The sequence below is a fragment of the Lactuca virosa genome, chromosome 4 (assembly GCF_052849685.1).
Source record: "Lactuca virosa cultivar CGN04683 chromosome 4, Lactuca_virosa_CGN04683_v6, whole genome shotgun sequence".
In the NCBI taxonomy this organism is placed as follows: Eukaryota; Viridiplantae; Streptophyta; class Magnoliopsida; order Asterales; family Asteraceae; genus Lactuca; species Lactuca virosa.
In genome coordinates this window covers 90,603,427-90,630,506 of record NC_136429.1, presented here as the reverse complement: position 1 = coordinate 90,630,506, position 27,080 = coordinate 90,603,427, and the positions used below count along the sequence as shown (strand labels likewise).

Here is a 27,080-nt window from a genome sequence, read left to right as displayed (position 1 = left end):
TGGAGGAGCAGTGACTTGGAAAAGTTCCAAGCAGGAGACCGTAGCTAATTCAACGTGCGAATCAGAGTATATAGCGGCGATCAAAGCGTCAAAGGAGGCGATATGGTTGAATAAATTCATTGGAGACCTTGGAGTTGTGCCAGCCATAAAGGAGCCCAAGGAAATATTTTGTGATAATGAAGGAGCGGTTGCCTTGACCAAGGAACCGATGGATCATGGTAGATCTCGACATATCGATAGAAAATATCATTTTATTCGACATCGGGCAGAAGAAGGACTCATCGTAGTGAAGAGGGTATCGTCGGAGGATAACCCAGCAGATCCCCTTATGAAGGGACTGAGTAGGGTTAAGCACTTGTAGCACGCTAGGAGCATCGGGCTGAAGAACGATATTAGTTTAGATTAGATAGTTTAGAAACGTGTAATAGATAAATGTAATTGACCTTTGATGATTAAATAAAAGGGTATTATTTATAAGTAAAGTTACTGACTTATGTTAATTCTTTACCTATTGTTTCATTTTGCATGTTTTGACTTCCTGAATAATAAGATTATTCGAATGTTCCATAGTCGCTTATACTTTGGGAGTAGGTATGAAAGAAGATTGTCATGAATTGGTGTGTAGATTGTCTGAAGTGTATTAGACATAACAAAGGTTTGCTACAATGTTCATGAGTGCTTATGAGTTTGATTTGAGCATTTGATTAGACCTGCGCTTGCTGGTATCACTTCATGGAATTTATCACGAGTGATCGCAAGACGATAATATCATATAGTCTTATGTCACAACCAGGAAATTCTAATGCTTTTGTAAACTTTAACAAGGATAACATTTGTAACTAAAACTTGAAAGCATGCATGATGTTTATTTAATGACAACAAAATTCCCACAAACATTCTATACAAACACTTCAAATAGTCAACAAAAGATTGGAAACCCTAAAAATCCCGGTTTAAGTCCAATATGGACTAGGATTTCCTTATTGGGCCTAATGGACCAATAAGCTTCCAATTTGACTATTTTGGGCGTAGAACTCTTAAATGGGCTCTAGTGGGACCCACTCTCATGAGACTTAACCTTTTTGGGCATTATAAGTCTAAAATGGATTAGGTTACCTTTAATGGGCCTTGCTGGGCCACACCAAATCTAATCAACACTAATGGGCCATAAAAGCCATTCTTTTATGCAAATTGGGCCGTGAACCACCCTAAGGGCCCAATGGGCCGAAAACTTCTTTATGGACCTCATAATTTCGAACCAAGATAAGAAGTGGGCCAAATTAATCTATTTCCTTCCTCCTAGGCCAAGATTTCGGCCCAAGATAAAAAAAAAAAAAGAAAAACTAATATGGAAGATATTATGGTGCCACCTCATAATCTCATGGTGATTCTCCATGCAAATACCCCCTAAACAAATAAGCAAATCTCATACATCTATGCACCTATCACATCTTCATCTCTCTTCTCTCTCTCTCTATCTCTCTCTCTCTCTCTATCTTTCTCTCTCTCTCTCTCTCTTTTCTTCCTTCGGCAAAGAACAAGAAGCAAACACACACACATCTTCAAACATACACTTCAAACACTCTCAAGAACATCCTCTTCTCCATCCAAACTTTCGAAGAATCTACGGTGCTTCCAAGAAGATCCTTCACTTATATCACCATCATTGGTAAGTTAGTGTTATACATAAGTCGTGGTTTCCATTCTTAAGCTAAGAACAACTCCTTATATGACTTCATTTGGTGATCATACTTCCTAGAAAACCTCATAGTTCGAAAGTTCTCTTCAAGGAAGTGTCTAAGGCCGAAAACCACATCACCTTCTTCCATTTCTTCTTCAAAACCGTGAGCAACTAAGCAAGGTGAGTTCATACCCCCTTTTTTTCGGTTTTTACTTGTTTTTAGGGGGAGAATACAAGTGCTATGTGTTGATCTATGTGTGTATGCATGTTATATCTGATTCCTTTGGTTTGTGTTGCTAAAATGTGATAATAATTGTTAGATCTCGAGATTTATAGCTAAAAGTGTGAAAGATTCATAAACAAAAACATAATAAACAACATACTTCAAATATCCAAGAGTCTTTATGTTTAAGAAGTAAAAAAAAAAACAAAGCCAAAGATTTCTATATGTGTCATTTTTGCAAAATAACAAAGATTTGGTTAAAAGATGATGTTTTTCGGTTTTATAAGGACAAAATGGTATTTATTTATATAAAATCTGATTTTTATAGAAATAATACTTCTCAAGGGCTAAAAACATAAACTTATGCTTATTGGGCTTAAGATTTGGGCCTCACGGTTTTTGGGCCCAAAGTTGTGAAAAATAAAGATGTTTGGGGGCTGAAGTTGTAAATTCATCAAAATATGAGTCTAAAACATAAATAAACTATTTCAGGGGCTGAAAACGACTTTAGTGCAAAATTTGACTAAAAATGCAAACTTTTTGGATTTTAGGCCAAAATTGTAAAACTTACGGAATTTGGGTCAAAAGTGTAAACTTTTTACAAATAAGGGCTGAAAATGTCAAACATTTTATTTTGGGACTGAAATTTTAAAATAAAGACAAAACTTCAAAAATGGTCCCTGTGGTTTTCGAAAATATCAAGTTTAGTCCCTAAGTTTAAAAAACCTCATAGATGGTCCCTGTGGTTTCAAAACTTTTAACAAATGGTCCTTTTCGCTAACTCCGTTACCTTTTGGCCGTTAAGTGAAGGGCATTTCTGTCATTTCACAACCACAGGGACCATTTATGAAGTTTTGCCTTATATTTTTTAAAAAAGAAAAATAAATATAATTATTTAATATTAAAGGGCCCACCCTCTCTCTCTCTCTCTAACAACCCCACCCTTATATCCCTTCTTGATTTCCGATTGAGAGGTTTGATTCGTGGTTTCTAGTTGAGGGATCAAGTTTCAGCTACTAATAATCTCCAACATGTATAATACACCGGGGATATTGTTCATCTGTTTTTGGTTCGTGGGCACAACTTGTTGAAGTTGTCTTGTCGTTTGGTTCCTGAATTGTACATCTTGATCTCTCAACCTGCTTGTTTCTTAGATCTGGAAGATAAGAATCCAGCAATAAAGACCGATGAAGAATTTACACATACAAACGGCTATGTGTTCCAGCGTTTGTCACCACTAGTGAACATGAAAACCACCATGGAGATTACCTTTCCCATCGATTTTTGGATCTGGGTCTTAAGCCACCGGCACCTGGGTTTGTTAAGGTGGGTGGTGATGAAAAAGCAGGGACAGTAGGAGGTGGGATTTTGTGTATGGTTTTTGTTCTAAATCTACCTTTCTCCATCTTTGTTTCAGGTCTGGAATTAAGAACTTAATTCGTTTTAAAATACTTCTAATCGAGGTTCTGTGACACCTAACATCGACCCCAAGACACACACAATGAAGCTTTTTAATGTGTAATTAGATATCAACAACAGTAGCAAATCGTTTTCTAGAAGTGTGTGTGAAGCTTGAGCTGTAGGTGAAGAACGGGGAAGAAGATGATGGAGTGGTGGTCTTGTTTCGTCTTTATAACTGAAAATCTCCTATTCTCAATCGTTTTCTGGTTATGTATCATTCAACCTTCAAATCAATGATAAATAAAAGGAAGAAGGGGGTTTTAAATTCAGATCTTTCTTGATCTGAAGGAATGTTACAAATGTGTTTTGAAAGAGAAGAATAAACCGATCCAGTTGCACAATCTAGTCTTTCTTACGAGAGAGAGAGAGAGAGAGAGAGAGGGTGGGGCCCTTTAATATTAAATAATTAAATTTATTTTTCTTTTTTTAAAAGAATTAAGGCAAAACTTCATAAATGGTCCCTGTGGTTGTGAAATGACTGAAATGCCCTTCACTTAACGGCCAAAAGCTAACGGAGTTAGCGAAAAGGACCATTTCTTAAAAGTTTTGAAACCACAAGGACCATCTGTGAGGTTTTTTGAACTTAGGGACTAAACTTGATATTTTTGAAAACCACAGGGACCATTTTTGAAGTTTTGTCTAAAATAAATTATGTTTGGGCCGAAAATGTCAAGAAAAATGATTTAAGGACCAAAAATGTCTAAAATGATCAAAAAGGACTAAAAATGTCAATTTTACTAAGAAAGGGCTGAAATTGTAACTTTATGTGAAAAAGGGGCTGAAATGGTCAAATCAATATTTTGGGTCAAATATGATAACGTTTAAACAATTGGGCCAAAGATATTAAATCTATAACGTGTGGTTTTAAAAGTATATATACATATGTACAACCAAAGTGTCGTTATAAATCAATCGTCCAACCTTTTAACGTTGTAAGTAAACACTAGGTACACAACAACTCCTATACTACAAACTTGCATCGATAAACAGCTAAACGATACAATGATTGGGCCCAACATTTCTTATCGTGCTTATTTGGGCCTTTGTGACCCAATTTCCTGATTATTGGGCCCAATATAATCAACACATGTTTATTGGGCTTCCGGTGACCCAATTACATGCCTAATGGACCCTTAATAGCTTTTACATGCTATTGGGCCTTAGTGGCCCATTTGCATTGCTAATACGGTCCAAATAAATTATCATATGCTTGATGGACTATAACTTATCCGTCGTATACGCGACAGCCTGAAAATGACTTACATGATTAATGGGCTCCAGTTGTCTTTTTTCGTGTCCGTTCGGCTTTATTCATTCGTATTCATGGATCTATCAAACGGTTTAGAAATTCAAAATACACGTAACGCTATACATATTCATGGGGTAATAATTGGTATTTAGTGAGAAATACCGGTCGGCACTAACGAGTGTTCGGTCGTAGCCTGTAGTTATAATCAAAGTCTCCTGGAGGGAGAGCGAAAATTTGTGTATTGATCTATACGGGGGTGACTCCCCCACACCTGAGTTGTTCGCTACAGTTAGACTCGGCCAGTCTAGGGTGACAAAATCTTAATTCAAAACCGGCATTTGATAAAATGCCAAGACAGGCGAAATAGTCATTATTATGCATGGTTATAACGACTCACATAGAGATCCATTACCACCTAAGTAATCAAGGGAAATCATATTCATACGCTGTGACGATACAATAATACAAGACTATCATACTCTTTATATCGGAAAACATCGGGTTTTCCGGGAGAACAATATTATTCACTTTTACTTACAAGAAACTAGTATGAAAGGCATATCACTTTTACATGTTTTAAAATCATGCACACGTATACTTATGGATCATCACACCTTTTTCGTAAACAATTTTTGTTTCAGAAAATATCGGATTTTCTGGGTTTTACAAACGATACAAAACATTTTCACATCAAACCTGCTTATGAACTCACCAACATTATATATGTTGACCGTTTTCAAAATAACTTGTGTTCTCAGGTAACCGTTAGAATGAAGAATTACCAAGCGTGTTTCTGAACGTATTTTGTGTGATGTCAATCGATAAACAATTTATGAGCTGGATTATGTAATGTAAACAATGTACTTGATGTGAACAATGACAGTTGTAATGTATTAATGCATGGTTATGTTTATGTTATGTTTCATGTATATTCATTGTGATGATATTTCAATTTAAGTCACACGAGCCCTCACACGTTTCCACCGTCTGGTTCGGGGGTGTGACATCTTAAAACCTAGATATATGGTTTATTGTTTGCAAGTTGGTTGTGCATTGATAATGCGTAAACCCATCAGTAACTTGATGTTATAAAACGCATTGTTGTGCATGATTTGATGAGTGAATGGTAAATGCATATAAGTCAAAGTTTATCTGTTCCTTTTATCCTAAGAGGGTAAAAGCGATATCAGGGCCCCTCGATGATTTTGTTTGACTTATATGCCGGGCCTAGTCAGGACTGAATTGATGTGTTCAATTAAGTTCTATGTCAGACGAATCAGAGATCGAGAAACAACTGTTGAACAATAAGTATGACTATGTTCCATGTATTTGTCCGCACGATATCTAGAACGGAGGACTATACGATCCCTTATCTAAAGGACAGGTTACTGATATGATCAGAGTTCGACATTGTCTTTGAGAGCTACGATTGCTAATCGGATTACACTTACATTTGTAGTTACTAGACTTATCCAAGTGGGAGACTGTTGGATTAGTGTCTAAGCCTGTAACTATATTTGGTAAGTACTTGACCCAGTTGTGCTTGGTCCTTTTGGGTTGCCTTCACCAGAGCAACTTTATAGGGTGATTTATGAAGAGAGAGGTTATTATGGTTTATTAATATTTATATGAATAATATATTAAAGGAGAAATCATATAGTTTAATTAATATTAGACAAGAATTAATTAAGAATTAATTTTGTGACTAAAAGACATTAATTAAATAACGGGGACTTAAACTGTTAAATATGTGATACTTGAGTATTGGGCTGAGAAGGCTTATGGAATAGGCTTGGACGAAATTAGGGATGTGTCCATCCTAATTTCGGCCATAAGGCCCTATTCCAGAAGCTTCCTTGGACTGCTTAAGGCCTAAGCTGTCCATTAGGGTTTTGACTGAAACCTTAGCAGCACCAGTATAAATAAGACCCCAAGGCATCCAATTTTCGGCCACTTAAAACCCTAGAGAGTTCCATAGCCGAAATTATGCTTCTCCCCTCTATCCAATATCATCCTCGTGCTTGTGTGGTGTTTGTAAGCCATTAGAGGAGTGACACTTGTGACTCTAAGCTCCAAGACATGAAGATTCAAGCCATTGAAGAAGAGGTAATCATCTAGATCTGATTTCTTATGTTAATTTCGAAATATGTATGCTAGATCTAGGGTTTATAAGTCTTGGATGAATTACATGTACAATAGAGGAACCAAGATCCAAGCACTAGGGTTTGCATGAGCACATAGGATGTTCTTTTGGCTCAAACCCATCGTAAACTGGGGTCCTGCATCTCCTACCATACAACATCTCGAATGGAGGTCGGTCGATACTGGCATGGTAACTGTTATTGTATGAAAACTCTGCCAATGGGAGGTACGTATCCCAACTCCCTCCAAAATCCAACACACATGCTCGCAGCATATCCTCAAGTGTCTGGATGGTCCTCTCACTCTGGCTATTTGTCTGGGGGTGGTACGTCGTACTAAAATACAGCTTAGTGCCCAGTTCCTCATGGAACTTCTTCCAGAACCTAGATGTAAACCGAACATCCCTGTCAGAGACTACCGACACTGGCACCCCGTGTCTAGCCACCACCTCTCACACATAAATATCCGCCAACTTCTCAGCGGATATACTCTCAGAAATCAGAATGAAGTGGGCACTCTTTGTCAATCTATCCACGATCACCCATATGGCGTCCACACCCCTCGCCGTCCTCGGTAACTCCGTGATGAAGTCCATAGTGATCTCTTCCCACTTCCACATGGGAATGGGTAGTGACTGAACCTTGCAATGAGGCCGTTGATGCTCGACCTTGACCTTCCTGCAGGTCAAGTATCGCTCCACAAACCAGGCGACCTCCCGCTTGATGCAGGGCCACCAATAACTCAGTCTCAGGTATCTATACGTTTTCGTAGCCCCTGGATGTATAGAGAACTTGGACTTGTGCGCCTCCTCCAATATCTTCTGCCTCACTCCTCCAGTCACCGGTACCCATAACCGGTCACATTGTGGCAAAAGACCACGACTATCCTTAAAAAATAAAGGATATTGCCCCCGAATCCGCTCTATCTTCCAATTCTCCTTCTTCACCTCCTCGACCTGAGCCTCCTTGATCATATCCAATAATGGAGAGATCACGGTTATCCTCAAACAAAGGTTCCCGATCGGGGAACCTGCCGTCTTACGGCTCAATGCATCAGCCACCACGTTGGCCTTCCCAGGATGGTATAGGATCTCACAATCATAGTCCTTTAGCACGTCCAACCACCACCTCTTTCGCATGTTGAGGTTCTGCTGATCCATCAAATACTTCAAACTCTTGTGATCAGTATAGATGGTGCACCTCACCCCATACAAGTAGTGCCTCCAAATCTTGAGGGCAAACACCACTGCCCCCAATTCCAGGTCGTGAGTGGGGTAATTCGCCTCGTGAGGCTTCAAATGCCTCGAGGCGTAAGCTATCACATGCCCCCTCTACATCAGCACCGCACCTAACCCTGGAATCGATGCGTCACAGTACACCACCAAATCATCTAATCCATCGGGTAGTACTAGGATCGGGGCCTCGCATAACCTCCGTCTCAGGGTCTCAAAAGCCAATTGCTGATCCGCACCCCATCGAAATGTCACATTCTTCTTGGTTAAACGGGTCAAGGGCACAACAATCTTGGAGAAATCCTGGATAAATCTCTGATAATAGCCCGCTAAACCCAAGAAGCTACGAATCTCGGAAGCATTCTTCGGTACTTCCCACTGCATCACTGCCTCAACCTTAGCTGGATTAACCAAAATAACCTCCTGGTTGATGATGTGCCCCAAAAAATGTACCTCCCTTAGCCAAAAATCACACTTAGAGAACTTAGCATATAGCCTCTCTGCCCTCAGGGTCTCCAATACCTCCCTCAGATGTTTCTCGTGCTGCTCCTTGGTCTTAGAGTAGACCAGGATATCATTAATAAAAACGATCACCGACCGGTCCAGCATCGGTCTACACACCCTGTTCATGAGATCCATGAACGCTGCTGGGGCATTGGTGAGCCCAAATGGCATCACCACAAACTCATAATGCCCATACCGAGTCCTGAAATTTGTCTTCAGTATATCCTCATCCCGAATCCTCATATGATGGTATCCCTACCAAAGATCTATCTTGGAAAACCAAGATGCACCCTGCAGCTGATCGAATAAATCATAAATCCTTGGTAACGGATAACGGTTCTTCACCGTCAGTTTATTCAGCTCTCGATAATCAATGCACATCCTGTGCGATCCATCCTTCTTTTTCACAAACAGGATCGGAGCTCCCCACGAGGAACTGCTCGGACGGATGAACCCTCAGTCTGGCAGCTCCTGATGCTGCATAGATAACTCCTGCATCTCGGGCGGTGCCAACCGGTATGGTGCCTTCGCTATCGGAGCGGCACCCGACACCAAATCAATGCGAAACTCCACCTGCCTCTCCGGAGGCACTCCTGGTAACTCTTTGGGAAAAACATCCCGAAATTCCTATACAACCGACACACTACCCACATCCGTCGTGGTCTGAACCCTCATATCTGAGATATAAGCCAGAAATCTCCTGTAACGCCCCGATTCTCGAATACCAATTTATGGTTATAAATTCTCATGAATTCAAGATCTACTCGACGAGTTGGTTGCCTGACTCGTCGAGTAGCAGCGGGTTTGGGCCACGTGTTTAAGTGACCAACTCGCCGAGTCGGAAGAGTGACTCGACGAGTTGGAGCTGGAGGGTGAAACCCTAATTTACGGGGTTTGGCACCCTATTTAAGGGATCATTAGCCTCCCTTAGTTCCTTGGCAGCCTCTTGAGAGTCCAGAAACCCTAATTCATGTGTGTGCTCCATATTAGTGTAAATTTCAAGCTTGGAAAGAAGACTTTGATGCAAGAAGCTTGAAGATCAAGAAGTTGGAGGCAAGAACGTGTGTGGGTCTGAAGTCTATCTCAGTTAGCTTCAATTGAGGTATCAATTCATGATCTTGGCCTCATTCCTTTCTAGATCTCTTTGGATGAAGTTTAGGGCTTCTTGGCTTGGTTATGAAGCTATTCTTGGGTATGAGCTCAGATCTGAAGTTGTAACTTCAGATCTGAACTCTCTTTGATTTGTAACTCCATAAAGCTATCAGCTTTGGCAAGTATGAACCCCTCCTTAAGTGTAAAACCCCATTTCAAGCTTGGTTTTGGCATTATGAGTCATTAGAGCCTTGCATGCACGTAAAGTTTGCAACTTTACGTGATAAGCATGCCTTGGGAAGTTGGATCTGTAGTATGGAGCCGTAGCATGGCTTAAAAAGCATCTCTATGGATGGAGGACTGAAGGGACTCGACGAGTCGCGTGGTAGACTCGGCGAGTCATATGAAGATGGTCTTGAACTCGACGAGTTGGATGAACAACTCGGCGAGTCCGATGAAGATTGCCTTGGGCTCGACGAGTGGCATGGTGACTCGGCGAGTTGGCAAGTTATGCAAGGAACTCGGCGAGTAGCTGAGGGTACTCGACGAGTTGAGGTCAACATGGACTGTTGACCTTGATAGTTGACTTTGACTTTGACCAAGGGTTGACCGTTTTGATTTTTGAGGATAATTGGTAAGCGGGTATTTATGAATTGGATCATTGATGGTTATAGGTGTTGGAGTTTGGGGCAGTGTTTCGGGAGCGTGATTTCGTGGTTCAGTCCGGCATTGCAAGGTGAGTTATCCTCACTATATCAACAGGGTCTAAGGCACCAAGGCCGGCCCTTTATATATATGTATCTGGATTATGTCATGATATGTTTATTGATTACATCCTAGTAGTTAGGATGGTGTTATGCTTATGCTTAGTGACCTGGTTAGGTCAGTGTACTGGATATAGGATGATGCTATGTTAGTGACCAGTTAGGTCTGTAACCCGGTTATTGGGATGTTGTTATGATTAGTGATCTATTAGATCGGTTTGACTGTTATATGATATGAGCTAACGTATGATATTTATGTGCACATGTTTGTTTGATTGGGGGTTGGGTTGAGGCGGTATTGCTTTGTGCTGTAGGCCAACATACCTGGCGAGCGGTCCGGATAGGCTGTAGGCCCTGCGAGGCGGTCCAGTCATGCCGAAGGCTCGGGAGCGGTCCAGATGGGCTGTAGGCCCTGCGAGGCGGTCCAGTCAGGATGAAGGCTCATTATGCATGATGTTCTGTATTTGTTGATATGGTATGATTATGGTTGTATGAGGTTGGTATTTGGGGGTAACTCACTAAGCTTTCGGGCTTACAGTTTTAGTTTATTGTTTCAGGTTCAGCGGATGGCTGCGGGTAGGCGAAGGCGTGACCGTACACTTCCTCGATTGACAATTATGAATTCTGGGAACTCTGATGTATAAACTATTTTGAAAACAAATTGTAATAAATTGAATGATTTCAAATGATTTAAAAAGTTTCAAATTTTCTCGAATTTTATGGGTGTTACATCTCCTACATCCCTGCTGCAGAAATCTCCTAGCCCTCGCAGCCGAACAGAGAGTTGGACCCTGCGAGGCCCTCTCACCATGTATAACCAGTTCTCCCCCACTTGGGGTTCGAACCGTCACCATTTGGCGCTCGTAATAAATCATGGCCCCATTGCCCCCCAACCAGTCCATCCCGACAATCATCTTCAACCCTCGCAACGGTATCGGTACTAGATCAACGCGAAACCTCTCGCCAAGCACATTCAGGATGCAGTCCTAATACACCCTCGCAGAACTCACAGTGCGGTCATCTGCAATCTCTACCTCGAGCGAGGAATCCAAAGTTCCTGGCGCGTCCCAGAACTTCTTGCTAAGCGCAAGAGACACGAACGATCAGGTAGCACCCGAATCAAACAAAACATGAGCCGACATACCATTGACCAAAAAGGTCCCTATACAAGTACAACGTACACATAAGCAATACAGATAAACATAGAGCAGAGAAGAATAAATACATACCAGCTACAACGTCTGGCACTACCTGAGCCTCCTCAGTAGTAAGCTGAAATGCACGGCTCTTCACCGCTGGAGCATCCGCCTTAGCAGGGCGGCCATCAGTAATCCTCATCGTGGCGGGGGCGGGCACCGCCGCTGCTCCTCCCCCTCCCTGCAACCTTAGACAACCGACCTTTTTATGGCCAGTCTGGTTGTAGTAGAAACATATCAAGCCCTTATTGAAGCAATCCCTGCTCAAGTGGCCCTGTTGGCCGCATGCGTAACATCCTGAGCCTGCTGTCCGACAAGCCCCACTGTGCGATTTACCGCACCTGGCACACTGTGTCTGCTCTAGCTTTCTCTTGGTGCGGAAGTCCAACTCCATCTCCCTCTCACGGGCCTTCTCTACCATCTCATTCAGGGTTTTGCACCCTGTAAAGCTCACAAACTCCCGGATATCATCCCTCAGCATGGAATGATACCTCGTCCTCCGCATGTCCTCATCGGTAGCATATTGTGGGATCAACAATGCTCGCTCCCGAAACTTGGCGGTGATCTCCGTCATAGTATCGGTGGTCTGCTGGAGCTCCTGGAACTCCCTCACCATCCGTTGCACCTCAATAGCCGGTGCAAACTCCAAGTCAAATTGCCGAACAAACTCGGTTCATGTCATCTCAGCCACACCGGCTGCTCCCACCTAGCTGGTCACCTCTCCCCACCAATCCCGGGCTCTGTCCCTCAGCATACAGGAAGAAAAACCCACCTTTGCCACATCAGGGCAAGAACTCGTGCGCTGGGCGTTTTCAATGTCTGCCACCCAGTGTCGGTTGACAATACGTTCCCTGACCCCGAAAAACTCTGGCGCTCCACACACCTTGATCTCCCGAAACGAGGGAGTTCGGGCCCCGATCTGGCCCGCAACAATCTCGGCTCTGAATGACCTGAGCCTCTCCTCCATGATCTCCATCATACCCTCCTTGACCGTACCAAAGATCACTGGCGTCGCGTCAAGGATGCCCTTCGTAACCTAGGCTTCAATGATCTCGCGCAGCCTCTCATCAATGGGCTCGGTAGTGTCACCTGAACCAGACCCAAATCCTGATCCCCCTCATCTGTGTCGTGTCATCACCATACTGAACTGAAACGTCATAAACCATAATAATCAGGACATCTATTTAGGGGATCTTCCCACACCGGTCCTCCTTAGAGCTGTCAGTTCTAACATTGGTTCGGGTACAGGTCCTGTGCTTTTAGTAGTACGGACCCAATACTACCTTCCACACCTACCTGTACCTTTCCCCAAAGCTCTACCTGATAACTCCAATTCGTCCCAAGATAAACCATATCCCAGAGACTACCGCATATCTCAAATCTCAGGTTGTCCTAAGATTTGCTCTACCCACATCAAATAGATCAATTATAACAGGTTGCCTTTATGCATGCAAATTATACACAAAAAAGGATCAAATAGATTTTCGAATAAAAGATTCTATCCTAGGACCACAACCAGACAAGGAACAGGAAATAAGGCCAAATCAATCATTCTAAGGCTATAAGCTCCTAACCGTATACAATTTTAAAGCATACACATAGCAAAATACATACGATTATCAAAGCTCAAATATCAGTATAACATGGCTAACACATTAGGGAACTACTTAATTGGCTCGGTCGATCACGCGCGCTGCACTCTCCTCTTTTCCAGTCTCAAAGTTTTTAACTTTTATTTTTGAAAACAATTTTACCATTTCCTTAGTTTGAGTCCTGACACACCGGAGAGTGTGCCCGAATCCCTCAAACCAAGGCTCTGATACCAAATTGTAACGACCCAATTTTCAAAAGAAAATTTTCATTTTTAATTATCCAAAACATATTATCATCATCCAAAAAAAACCAGTTACAATTTTTTTCAAAACCATGTCAAATACAACTTTATTTCAAAATATCAGAGTGTCCCATAAAATGCCCGAGTGAGAGTGCACGTCGCGCCATCAAGCCTTTCCCTTGCCCTTGGGCTCAGAAGTACCTGAAACAAATCCACAAACTGTAAGCTAATGCTTATTGAGTCCCCCAGAGCATACCCCACACACAATCCACATAACACATATCATATTAGCTATAAAAGCTACATATACCATATAAGCCATGCATACTATCATATAAGGATGTCGTGGGCTCCCCCTAGGGTCTTATACCTTCATGCCATGGGCTCCCCCATGGTCTTTACCTAGGAATGCCATGGGCTCCCCCACATGGTCTGACATCCAACTGTCACGGGCTCCCCCCCGGGTTCTTCCATGCAATAACATACATAATCAATTAGCATATCATATATCACAGAAGTATCTATCATACTACATAACACATACATAAACATATAAGGATGACGTGGGCTCCCCCAGGGTCTTATACCATCATTCCATGGGCTCCCCCACATGGTGTTTACCTAGGAATGCCATGGGCTCCCCCACATGGTCTTATATCCAACTGCCACAGGCTCCCCCCAGGGTCTTCCATGCAAATATCATATAATCACTAGCATACCACTTAACATAAAGCTAACTATCATACCACATATCTCTACTACAGCTAGTGTACCACATAACATAAAATGGGTCGGCCTTGGTGCCTTAGACCCATTGGTATGGTGAGAAGACTCACCTCTGTCCGAAGAATCCGAAAGCTGCTCTCCTAACAGTCCGTAACCACCCATGCTGAACAATAATAACATTACTCAATGTTAGGATCCAATCCCATCTAAGTGGAGAACCCAAAACCCAAGTCCTTTTATAATGGCCCAAAAGTCTTCCTTAGTTAATGGGCCCAAATTCATTAATTGGCCTCATGGTCCATAAAGCCCAACCATAACATTCATGGCCCAAAACAGATACACTGACCCACCAACCCCAAAACGTGACCAGGCCCAATGACTAATTGAGGCCCAAAGGCTCAAAGGCCCAAAATAAGTCCAAGTCCTCTGTTGTGCGTACGCCTAGCGTACCACCCTGGTACGCGCAACATACTGAGTCCCTGAGCCGCACGCACTGCGTACGCTAAGTTACGCCCAACGTACTAACATATTAAGCACTTTTTCCATTAAGTGCTTATTACTCGATTTCCTCACGTCCAATAGTCAGATCTAAGCTCATTAAGACGTCCTAGGGCATAAAGTTGGCAACTTTATGCCTTTGCATGTCCCATATATTCCCAACAACCCATTAAGACCTTTCCAAGGGTCTTAATCCATGCATGAGGTCAAACCACCCATCAAGACTTCATTTTTATGTTATGAATGGACCAAAGGACCTCAGATCTAACCTTTTCAGCCTCTGGAGTTGCGCAACTCTCAAGAGGAGGTCCAAAACCAACTAAAGGGACAAAATAGAAAACCCTAACTAGATCTAGTGAATAAGATAGCAAGATTAAAGCTTTATACCTCCAGAAGCTCCTCAAGGTGAACTAGATGCATATTCTTGAAGCCCAAAACCACTCCAAGCTTGCTTTGGCAACTCCTTCTTCTTGAATGGACACTAAAATGGCCACAAATGCACTCCTTAAGCTCAAAACACAGTCTCAAATGATTCTAGGGTTTTTAAGGACGTTTGAAGGTGAGGGAGACTGATTAGGGTGAGGCTCAAATGAGATAAGGATGCTTATATAGGGCTCAAGTCCGGAAATTAGGGTTTGGACATCCGTCACGTACGCCCAACATACGTGCTGCCCCTCCGCGATCATTAATACATAGTACGCTAAGCATAACCATGAGTACGCCCAACGTACTTAAGGGACTTCTTATGCAACATATTAAATTTTCAAGGGCTTCAAAGGAAATACCTGGTTTGGAATGTTACAATATTCGATGGATGATATTTTTAGTATTGTTTTACATCATTAAGAATGATCAATAAACTTAAGGGGGTGTTTGACTAAGCTTATTTTAGGAGCTTATTAGTTTATTAGCGTTCCACGTCGCTATAAACTAAAAATATGTTTGGATAAAAATAACTTATAGCGGTGGGAAACCGTTAATAAGCAATTTTTTCATAAATTACTTCAGTCTAAGTTATTAGTTTATAAACTAATAAGTTATTAGTTTATACTTTACTCTAAATTTACATTTAACGAGAAAACTTGAGGGGTAACCCGTGCCACATACTAAATCCGTCCATGCAAACACCCCTAAGCATTCACAACCATTTGTATTGGGTTTTTGAGGTTTTGAGAAAATTCCATATGATAGGGATTTCATGATTCAAGATGTTACTGGGTGATGGAACAATTTTTTCAATACCCTATGCTGGTCCTTAGTCAATATGAATAACCATCTTTGAGTGGAAATCGATTATTGAAATGCATGAGGCCCAGAACACTTGAGAATGAGAGTCGTTTAGTCTGGGTCTGATAACATCTGGTTGCTGGGCTTTTTAGACGGGCATTTTGACCATGGTCACAATTGCTACTCGATGCATGAATTGGAGGATTATTACAATTGTTCCTTGCTTTATTTATTTGTGGTTCTTAACCGGAGCGTCGAGGTAAAAAATGAAAAAGATTTTCATAAAGACTGTCATTACTTTAATTAAAGATTCAAAAGAATAAAAAAATGTTTCTTTAATTGATTAGTCTTTAATTGCTCTGTGTATCAGCTCTCTGGTTCAGCAAAGAGTGATAGTGGGCATATAAATTATTTTATACAATTTATAAACTAAACGTTTTATATTTAATTAATTAAGCCTAGGTTGAATAATAATTTGCAAGAGTATGAGTGTAAGACAATTATAATGTTTGTAGACTTATTAATGTTGTATCAGATTAAAAAAATTTAAGACCTATGTCTAAATCCATAAAGTCTTGAAATGTTTATTAAATTGGATTCATTAATTCTTTTTTGCTTTAACAAATGTTGGAAGCTAATTTTTTTATTTTTTTTTGATAAACTCTTCTATTACTACTGTGACATGCCATGAATTATATTAGTGATTAAAAAAGGATTAAAGATATGATGAAATCAAGTAATTTCAAATAAAACAAATGGACGTGTTTTTCACGAAGCCACTACTCTCCCCGTTAATCTTGGTATATATAGATTCACAATCTCATCCTCTCCCACAGGTCAAACAAACACAGATAAATAGAGATGGGAGAAGTGAAGCACATACTTCTAGCCAAATTCAAGGATGGTGTCTCGCAAGAACAGATCGATCTTCTCATCAAGGGTTATGCGAATCTCGTCAATCACGTAGAGCCCATGAAATCCTTTCGATGGTAACATGACATTCCACAATTTAAACTTTTACATTTATCAAAAACAATTTCCTATAACCATCTCACTCTCTATGTGTTAAACTGGTTTATCATCTTCAAACTTAGATCCGTTTGATTTTAATTTTATGATGTTTCCAGAAATGTAAGAAGAAATTAAAATGGTGATGTTTGTGAGTTGATTACACCCTCCGTCTGCTATCCTATTCCTAATTTAACTCCTCTGCTTGAACCGATTTGTTTCCAAATCGGACTTTGGAGATCACAGATTAGGTTTACACTTCACGTTTCAGTACCGATTTACATTGCTCTTGTTATATTGCTTGCTTGATCCTTTTGCATTTGGATCTGGTGTGGATGAACCTTATTAGGTTGATTTTGTTGAATAATTTCCTAGATTTGTTCGAAATCTCGTAAATCTGAAAGACGAATTTGGATTTGCGACAGGGGAAAAGATGTGAGCGTTGAAAACCTGCATCAAGGCTTCACTCATGTATTTGAATCGAGTTTTGAAACCACCGAAGGGATTGCAGCTTATATATCTCATCCAGCCCATGTCGAGTTCGCTGATGGTTTCCTGGCTCAACTTGATAAAGTCCTGGTTGTTGATTACAAACCTACAGCAGTTGAGCCATGAATCTTTTTCTTATTGTTGATAAATGTAAGATTGGCTATAGATGCTATAAATCACCATGTTTGTTTGAAGGATAATTACTTGGCTTGATATAACATGTTGAAAAATCTCATGAAAGTCCAATCGAGTGCATGTTCATGATTTAAATTGTAGCAAATGTTGAATATTAATTTTTATTCAGTTAAATTTTCTGAAGTATTAATATAACATCCCGATTTCATTAAAAAAGCTACGATAAATTGTGATGTATAAAATCAACTATAAACATCCAAAATATAATTCAACAAGACATTATCTAATTTAAATGCGACAGAAGTAAGCTAAGTCAAGTGTTTTTTTTTTGGAAAGGGAACTTCCCTAATGAGGGTTTTCGGGCCAGCTTTCGCGTACCGACTAATCTCCCGCTGCAAACATGAGACTTTGACTCATGCCCTGGAGTCACTGCAGGCGAACCTTCATGGCCACAAGGGCTGAGTGGTGCCAGGATTTGAACATGGGTCAATAGGTTATCCACCATATCTTCCACATGCCTTACCAAGTTACCACAACCCAAGTGGTTAGCTAGCTCAAGTGTTGGACATCAAAGCTGTAGGATTCTTCAAACTTATCATTTCATTTTCATTCAAAAGGAAGTTATAACTGTATCCCGTAAGTTATAACCTGGGGAGGGTTGAAATCGGGTAAAATCCGGTTTGTTTGAGTAAAGTTGGGCATGTTATTTTACATTGTAATAGTGCATGTTAGGACCGGTCCCGTAAAATTGTCTAGGACCGAACGTGTCCCAAACCAATCTCAAACCACCAAATTCCAAACTGGCGTAGAGCTTTTGTCCGGGTAAAGTCACTAAGTTCACTAAACCGTCAGTCCCGAACCAGTCTCTTATTAGTCTCAAGTTGGATGAGTCCCAGTTCCTCATCCGTCTACCAACAACGTATTAAAAGACTGAACTAGTCCTAATCGGTCGGAGCCGGTCTAAACCAGTATAAACCAATAAAAAAACCTTAAACTCGATTTTTTAAAAATGTATAATCCGATCAAAACCAAAATTAAACCAACTAAACCATCCCGAGACCAATCCTAAAAAAACCGGACCATTTTGAGACCGACCTAGATTGGTCTGGGACTGCTAACATGCATGTCTTACTATTATTGTTTTGCCGAGCAAAAAATTTAGATATAGAAATAGAAGAGTGAAACTACAAAAATGGGATGTGGGATTCAGTCAGCCTTATGATTTGTCTTAGTTCATGTCCTTCCGAACATTTATTTATTATACTGAAAATCTTTAGAAAAATAGTGAATAACTAGTAGAAGTAAAGTAAACGATGAGTCGAGACATAAATATTTTGCATTATTTTTGCAATTAATACTGAGAGAGAGAGAGGGAGGGGGGGGGAGAGAGAGAGAGAGAGAGAGAGAGAGAGAGAGAGAGAGAGAGAGTTAAGCTTATGGATCCAAGACTTATTGCTCACAAAGAGAAGCTAGGGTCATTCGTAATTTGGGGATGTGATGGATTACACTTCGACGCCTTAGTTATGGTGTATACTGAATAGAATGTTTAAGAGCAATAGAGAGAATTAGTCGTTTCTTATTGATGTCTTCTATGGAGGAGGTATTTATAGTATTTGTGGGGTAGAAAATATTTGCCTCACCATACACGTTCTATGAAACTAATCTAATATGTTTTTGCAGGTGATTGTGGGTGGCACACGATATTATGTTGGAATTAGGAGGGATGTTGTTGGCACTTGGTTCGTACACTTGCTTTGATTGTGTCGCAACCTAGTGCGACCGTCTTTATGATTCTTGGGAGTGTCATTATTCGGTTTTATATTTAACGGGGGTTGTTGCCCACCATGTTGGCGTGTTGATATGGTACACCGCTAGATACAGTATGTAAGTACTTTTATGTTACTCTTTTACTATCAGGAATTTATATATGAGTTTTGATTTATGTGAAATGTGTTATAATTCAGGAATGAGAATATCTGTAACATCCCAAAAATACAACCCAAAAATTTTCGTTTGAAAACTTTACTAAACCATAATATTCAATATTAAAAGATAAATCCATGGATCATGCGTCTCAAAATGTCATAATAAGTTTATCAAATCAACTGATGTCAAATCATATCAAAATATCCGAATAAAACTCCCAGGATAAACTGAAGTTGTGGTGTGTGCCATGCCATCATCCCGAGCTTTTCCCCTTACTAGCGGAAGTACCTGAAACCAAAAACTGAAACTGTAAGCACAAAGCTTAGTGAGCTCCCCCAAACTACCACATATCATACAATAACATATAAAGCAACTACTGGGCCTTGCCCACTGCATCGGACTGAAGTCCGGAAACTGCATCGGACCGAAGTCCGGAACTAACTAGTGCCTTGCCCTCTGCATCAGACTGTAGTCCGGAAACTGCATCGGACCGTAGTCCGGAACTAACCAGGGCCTTGCCCTCTGCATCAGACCGTAGTCCGGAAACTGCATCAGACCGTAGTCTGGAACTAACCAGGGCCTTGCCCTCTGCATCGGACCGAAGTCCGGAACTGACTGAACATAGCATAGCATAATCATAACTACTAGCATAAACACATATACTGCATACTGCATCAGATCGAAGTCCGGAACACATAACACGAAGACATGCTTGAATCACAAAGACATCAAGCACACTGAGCTACTGCATCGGACCGAAGTCCGGAACTACTGCTAACTTAAACGGGTCGACATTGTGGCCGTAGACCCGTTCCTACTGGAAGGAAAACTCACCTCGTAACGCTGGCTGCTGAGATGCTAAATCTGAAACTGGCTGACTGCTGCTCCGGAACTCCCCGACTACAATCCCATAAACACTAAATCAGATACTGATAACTGTTTTCAGGGTAAAATGACTATTTTACCCCTGGTCAAAGTCAACTTCCTGGTCAAAGTCAACTTCCTGGTTGACTCTACTCGCTGAGTCCTACTATGAACTCGCCGAGTTCCTGGACTCACACTTCTCTAACTGGCGACTCGACTCGCCGAGTCGGGACGTAGACTCTCCGAGTCCCTTTATTTCCAGATCCTTGTTCTAACTCACTGAGTCCTCTTCCACTCGCTGATTCAACTCACAACTCTAAACTCAGAGAAATTAGGAGTTGCGCTCCGACTCGCCGAGTCCAAGAACAACTCGTCGAGTCCTATGCATGTCCTCACTAAACAGTTGCTCCTAATCGATTCCAGTGCATCCAATTCATAGATCTGGGCTTCTAGGGCCGATATAACACGTAAAGTTGCCAACTTCATGTACATGCATAGAGGTATGAAGCTAAAACACCAAAATAAGCTAGAAATGGGAACCTAGGGTTTGAAACAAGGCCTTGCTTTGCATAAAGGTAGCTACTTTGAGTTCCTGGGGCTCAATGATGTCCAGATCTAAAGCTCACTACCCTAAGGGAGCTCCAAACTCGAGTTTGGACCTTGAAATGTCCCAAAAATGGCAAAACAAGCATATATGAAGATCTACTAGGAAAATGAACAAGGTAGAGGCTTTATTACCAGATGAAGTAGCAAATGGAAACTAGCTTCTGGATCTCCTTCTTCTCTTTTGCACATTCTCTCTTTCCTTTTCTTCTACACTTCCAAGAATACACCAAAACACTCAAAATCAAGAAGGAATCACTCAAACTCACCAATGGAGGCTAGGGTTTTGAGTTCTGGACTATAGGGGCCGCAAATGAACCCTAGGGAAGAGAATGAGATGCTTAAATAGGGTACCAAGTCCCGAAATTAGGGTTTCCCGACCCAGACCAGACTCGCCGAGTCCACTAGCCGACTCGTCGAGTCGGTCACTTAATCTTCCACACGGAGCCCGCTCTGACTCGTCGAGTTCTTCCTTGGACTCGACGAGTTGACTCTTTCGACTTAGGGCTTTTCTTTCCTTTCTTGGTCTTTCTGATTCTGGGTGTTACAATACCAACAAACAAGTTCTCCTAAAACTACCAACAAAATTTGTTATCGAATAAGTTTTCATCTTTATTTTTGCTACAAAATTTAAAGATATAAAAGGATAGTAATTGCTGTGAAATTTTAAAATATGTAGTTATTTCGGTACAAAACGAATGTCAGTAGCATTTTGGTATGGTTTAGATGTCTTTGTAACACCATAGTAAATTGGCACTAAATTGTAGAATTCATTAGTGTATCTAGCCACGAAGGATAGACATATGAAATTCTAATAGTTGTTTGGGTGTATGATGCCTAAGAGATCTTGATTGAATCATTTCTCAAAATCACGGATGCAATGAATAAAAAATGGAATTTCGATAGGAAATTTGATATAAATTTTGGTTTCCTTGATAACATAGTAAAACAAAAATACCTATAAGATAAGAGGATAAGCTTATTTCTATAATTGTACAAAAATAAAATTGATTAAGATAAGATCATTTATCAATTATCTAAATCGACATAAAATAATAAAAGATTCCAAAAATTGAAAAGCAGAATAACATCATTTTCCCACAAGTCGTGGTCCCTTACACAACCACAATATGTCAAATCTTCTTATTAAGACATTGTACTTTGCCTAGTTACATTAGGTCTTTTGAAAATCAATGTGTACCAACTTTAAAGGCATAATAACTTGTCTAACATGGAATAAAGACTTTATCTCACTCATGACCTAATACATTAAGTCCTTTAAAACACCCTCAAAATCTCATTAAGAAATGTTATGGACATCAACTGCAATAATGTCCACCATAGACCAATATGAGCAAACCAATCCTCAATTAAAAGTCATATGAACTTATTAAAACACTCAATAAATGCTTGTACTTCACTCCAAGTGGGTGTAGTTCTTCATTTCCAACAATAGAATCACCCATTCCCATTCCCTAGTTCACAGTACACCCGGTTCCAACTATGCTACTTGAAATCACCTTGGATTTGTGGAGCTGCATAATTTATAGACCAATACCATAATTCATATTGATTTGTATGGGTTCCATAAGAGCACCTTACTCTATAATTACATGAACTCTAATCCACAACCATCTACTTTGGAACGTCTTATTCCAAATATCAAACTCTAGTTCATTATATATCATGCTTTTTACTTCCATACTGGAATACAAGCAACATATTACCATCCAATCTATGAATAATGATCAAAATAATGTCTATAACACAATGTACAAGTCACGAATGCAATGGTGCAACTTGTTCACATAGTTAGGTCATGAATTACCCCACTTGGTGGTGAGATTCAACCATCTATTTAGCAAATAATATCCTTATGATGTTCTATAACACATAATAAGCATTAAGATAATCCTTACATTTCGATGCTCCAATATGAACTTAATACTTGAAAATCCACTTAATCTTGAACCTCCGATCCTAAATCTTCCCAAATTGCTAGAAATCATCCTATGGGGCTTTTCGTAGACTTTCGAACCATGAATGGTGAAGAATAAGAGGGACAATGAGATTGTGGCCTTTTAAGTTCCATACCTTCAAATTTGGCGATCAATGTTTCTAACTTTGCAAACTTACACCGTTTTCTTTCAACTTTCACTTAACTTGTAGATATTCCACAATTGATCTCTCCCCACTATAATTTATGACAATATTGGTCCTATCCACTTTATTCGTCAAACCACCTAGTCAGTTTTATTTTTCTTAAATTCGTCAAATTTACTTCCTCATTTATTTTCTTTTCAAGTCCAAATAGGCTATTTTCCTTAAATATTTAATATAAACCTTTTATTAACTCATATACTTAGTCTTTCTTTTTATTTTATTATTTTATTAATTAATTATTAATTTTTTTATTTATTTTCAATTTTTTGTTTTCACTAAAAATGACCAAAATTTATGAGTATAAAATGAGAATGTTACCGGTTTCTAATGTTTTGACCACATAATGCTTTGCAGTTGATATTTTAGGCATTATAATTATTTTTTGTGAGGTTTTTGTAAATGACAATGGTCTAAAAGTAAGTGGTTTTTGAAAGGGTTATGAATAGTAAAAAAAAGTTACAAAATAATAAATTAATGATATAACGTGACATGGTATATCTAATATCATATATTTTAAAAGTTTTGGTGCGGAGGGGTAAATATTTTAGTTGAAACCACCGATACGAAAAGGGTAGATAAACTTGGGGCCGCCGCAATTGAAAGCTGAAACCATCCCACTATTGCCACGTTGGATTTTAGCACTTACTGCTAGGTTCTTTGTACCCACCACCCATGGGCATTTTTGGAATTCTTTTATCTTCGTTTTCAATAAAAATAAAATAAACAAGATATTTTGGTAGCGTCATCTCAAGACATCACACCAACAGGTTTCTGACGAAAAATTCAATTTTTGATTTATGAAGATCTATAAAAATGAAACAAGATTTCAACTCTCATCAAAAAGGGTTAAAGAAAGCATTCATCAATTTATAACGCAAAATACGACCCAAAAAAGAATATGACTCGACAAGAAAAAATCCAATTATGATGACAAAAAAATTGTAAATTATGTGATTATAGAAACAATAAAATAAAACCTACCATTATAAATATGAATGTTATTGTTAAAAATATTTTTGTCTAATGAAAAAGTTTTAATTTTTTTTTAGAAAATGACATGATACTGACTAAAACCTTAGAAAAACATTTTTGACAGGTTTCACAAATTAAATCTAGTGTCATTTATTTTTCCATAGATTTTGTCAAAATATTAAGATTTTTCTGAAGATTACCCTAATAACCTAAATATTAAGACTTTTTTTGAAGATTACTCATGAATTAATTTATATTATTATCAACAAATCATTTAAAAATGTAACACATTTTTTTATTACAAACAAATCTAGGAATGAAAAGGTAGAGTAAATATTTCTCTACTGTTTGCTGACCACTTCAAACTTTGTACGTCCTCTTATGCAGCATTGTAGATGTCGTGGTGCGATTCACTCTATGTGTGTTGATCTGATCTTGATGTTCCTCATGTTCTTTAACCTAACTACCATCCAACATTCATACCTTATCTAGTAACAACCATCCGCTAATACATATTCATTGAAAGTGAAAAAGAACATTGAATAACAGTTTAAATGAAAACGAGTGAAGAGTAATTATATGAAGGTTTTCTTGTTTCTAAAACAAAAGCTTCAAAAAATATAACAATGTGAAAGGTAAACTCACACACTTTTTGATCTTTAACCATTCTAAAAAAATCTTCATAAAAATAAGTTGCATTCTCAAGCTAAGATCAATCCACAACCATACAATTTCTAAAACTCTATAGAATGATGCCCTAACATCCATGTAGATAGAAAATATTTTAGTTTTTCTGCGGAGGAAGTCAGCAGCGGAAACTAATAGTCAATGTACAAACTTTATCTGGTATAGGTCGTACTTAAGTCTTAATATACATATGTATGCTTACTTATATTCAATTATAACCTATGAGGGTATCGACATTCTATGATGTACCACTTAGATTGGTACCTTTCTTAGAAAGAATCGGAAATAAATTATTATAAATCTTGTAGTATGATGTGAATGTGATGATATGAGGTCACAAGGATTCCAAATACAAGAAGAATTATAAATGTGTATCATGGAGTTATGTTGATGTATCCTTAATTAGTTATTATTTAGCCATTATAGTAGGTATTATAGAAGGTGAAGGACCATATATATATATATATATATATATATATATATATATATATATATATATATATATATATATATCCGGTAAGAAGGAAATTTTTGGTAGGAAGGTAAGAAGTTTTTTTTCTATATATTTTTTTCACGAACAAAATAAATGAATCACTAGATGATTCATTTGTAAGATGATTCACAAGAAAAAATTCCTAAAAAAACATCTTTATGATTCATTTTTAAGTAAATTAAGAAAAAATTAACTTTTATGACAATTTTAGTGAATAACAACAAAATCATTGTATAAATGAATCATCGAGATGTTTTTTTGAGAATTTTTTCTTGTGAATCATCTTACAAATGAATCATTTAATGATTCATTTTGTTTGTTCTCGAAAAAAATATATAGAAAAAAAACTTTTTACCTTCCTACCAAAAATTTCCTTCTTATTTGATCTTGACTCTCTCTCTCTCTCTCTATATATATATATATATATATATATATATATATATATATATATATATATATATATGTGTGTGTGTGTGTGTGTTAACAATTATGGTTAGTAGGAAAGTAAAGAACTTGGGGTGATGTTAGTCGCATATGAATCTAAGAAAGATACTAGAAATAATTACCAAAGTAAGTAATTATATAAATGTTTAATAGATGACATGTTTTTATTTTAATTGGATATATAGGTCCCAATTTGGTGATATATTCATAATGGTCCTGTCTTGGGATGTATTCTTATTGGTCCCGTATTTGGGATGCATTCATATTGGTCCCATGTTATGGATGTATTCTTATTGGCCCAAAATGGAGTATTTATTCATATTGGCCCTATATTGGAGATGTATTCTAATGGATCCAAATTAGAGATGTGTTCAGATAGGTCATGTATTATGTAGATAGGTCTTGTATTATGTATGTATTCTTAATGGTCTCAAATATATGATGTATTTATATTGGTTCCATACTAGGAATGTATTCTTATCGGTCCCAAATTAGGGATGTATTCAGATAGTAACGTGTTGGAATGTAATTTTATCGGTCTCGAATTGGGAATGAATTAGTATTGATCCTTTTAATGGGGATGTATTCTTATCGGCCCCAATTTTGGGATGTATTTCTATGGGTCCCCAATGGTGATGTACTTGTAATGGTGGGATGCATCTCAATATGTCACTAAATGGGGATGTATATTTAGGTTGGTCCAAATAGGGATGTACTTATATTAGTCCCGCATGGAGGGGTGTTTGTATTGATTCATTTGATTATAACTGTGTACAACTTACTATAAATACAATCAAAGGGAAGCTACTAATAGTCGCTAAGGACATGATCATGGGTATAACTATGTTGATGTTATGAAGATGATACATTAAGATGTTAGAAGTTGTATATATAAGCGTATACTTGTTACTCACTTGGTTTCTGTGTTGTTAGGTTTGATGATTTCACATACATATACTAGTAGCATGAATAAAGAATGAGAAAATTCATGAAATAACCAAAATTGAGGGGGTGTTTTAAGCATTTAACCATGAAAAATTAATTTTTGGAAAATGACCACGAGATCTGCAGAGGGGGCTCTGCGGATCGCTTTACACCTCTGAGGAACGATAAATAGTTCTGAGGAATTGACGTGACATCACTAAATGACAAAAAATATTGGGGATCCGTAGAGAAATCAATAATTTCGCAAAGTTGTAGCAGAGATCCGCAGAGCCGTCTCTGCGGATCTGTCGGAGAGGACCAACCACCATTTCCTCAGAAAATTTAAAGATTCGCAGATGTGTTTAATGGATCCGTAGAGCCACCTCTGTGGAACCATTATACCCACGATATTTTTTGTCATTTAGTGATGTCACGTCAATTCCTCAGAACTATTCATCGTTCCTCAGAGGTGTAAAGAGATTCGCAGAGCCCCCTCTGCGGATCTCGTGGTCATTTTCCAAAACTCAATTTTTCATGGTTAAAT

The 27,080-nt window shown here is 38.9% G+C and overlaps 1 protein-coding gene across 1 annotated transcript; it reads left to right on the top strand.

The window, feature by feature from the left end:
• The first annotated feature begins 16,641 nt into the window (after positions 1-16,641).
• HS1 (heat stable protein 1) lies at positions 16,642-17,634 on the top strand. Its single transcript, XM_079043298.1, has 2 exons — positions 16,642-16,817; positions 17,262-17,634. Exons 1-2 carry the CDS (start codon positions 16,690-16,692, stop codon positions 17,449-17,451), a joined length of 318 nt encoding a protein of 105 aa, XP_078899424.1. The 5' UTR covers positions 16,642-16,689; the 3' UTR covers positions 17,452-17,634.
• Positions 17,635-27,080: the final 9,446 nt, after the last annotated feature.

Coding starts and splice junctions, on each gene's coding strand:
- HS1 (XM_079043298.1), top strand. CDS start 16,690: ATGGGAGAAGTGAAGCACATACTTCTAGCCAAATTCAAGGATGGTGTC. Junction 16,818..17,261: donor CCCATGAAATCCTTTCGATG/GTAACATGACAT, acceptor GATTTGCGACAG/GGGAAAAGATGTGAGCGTTG.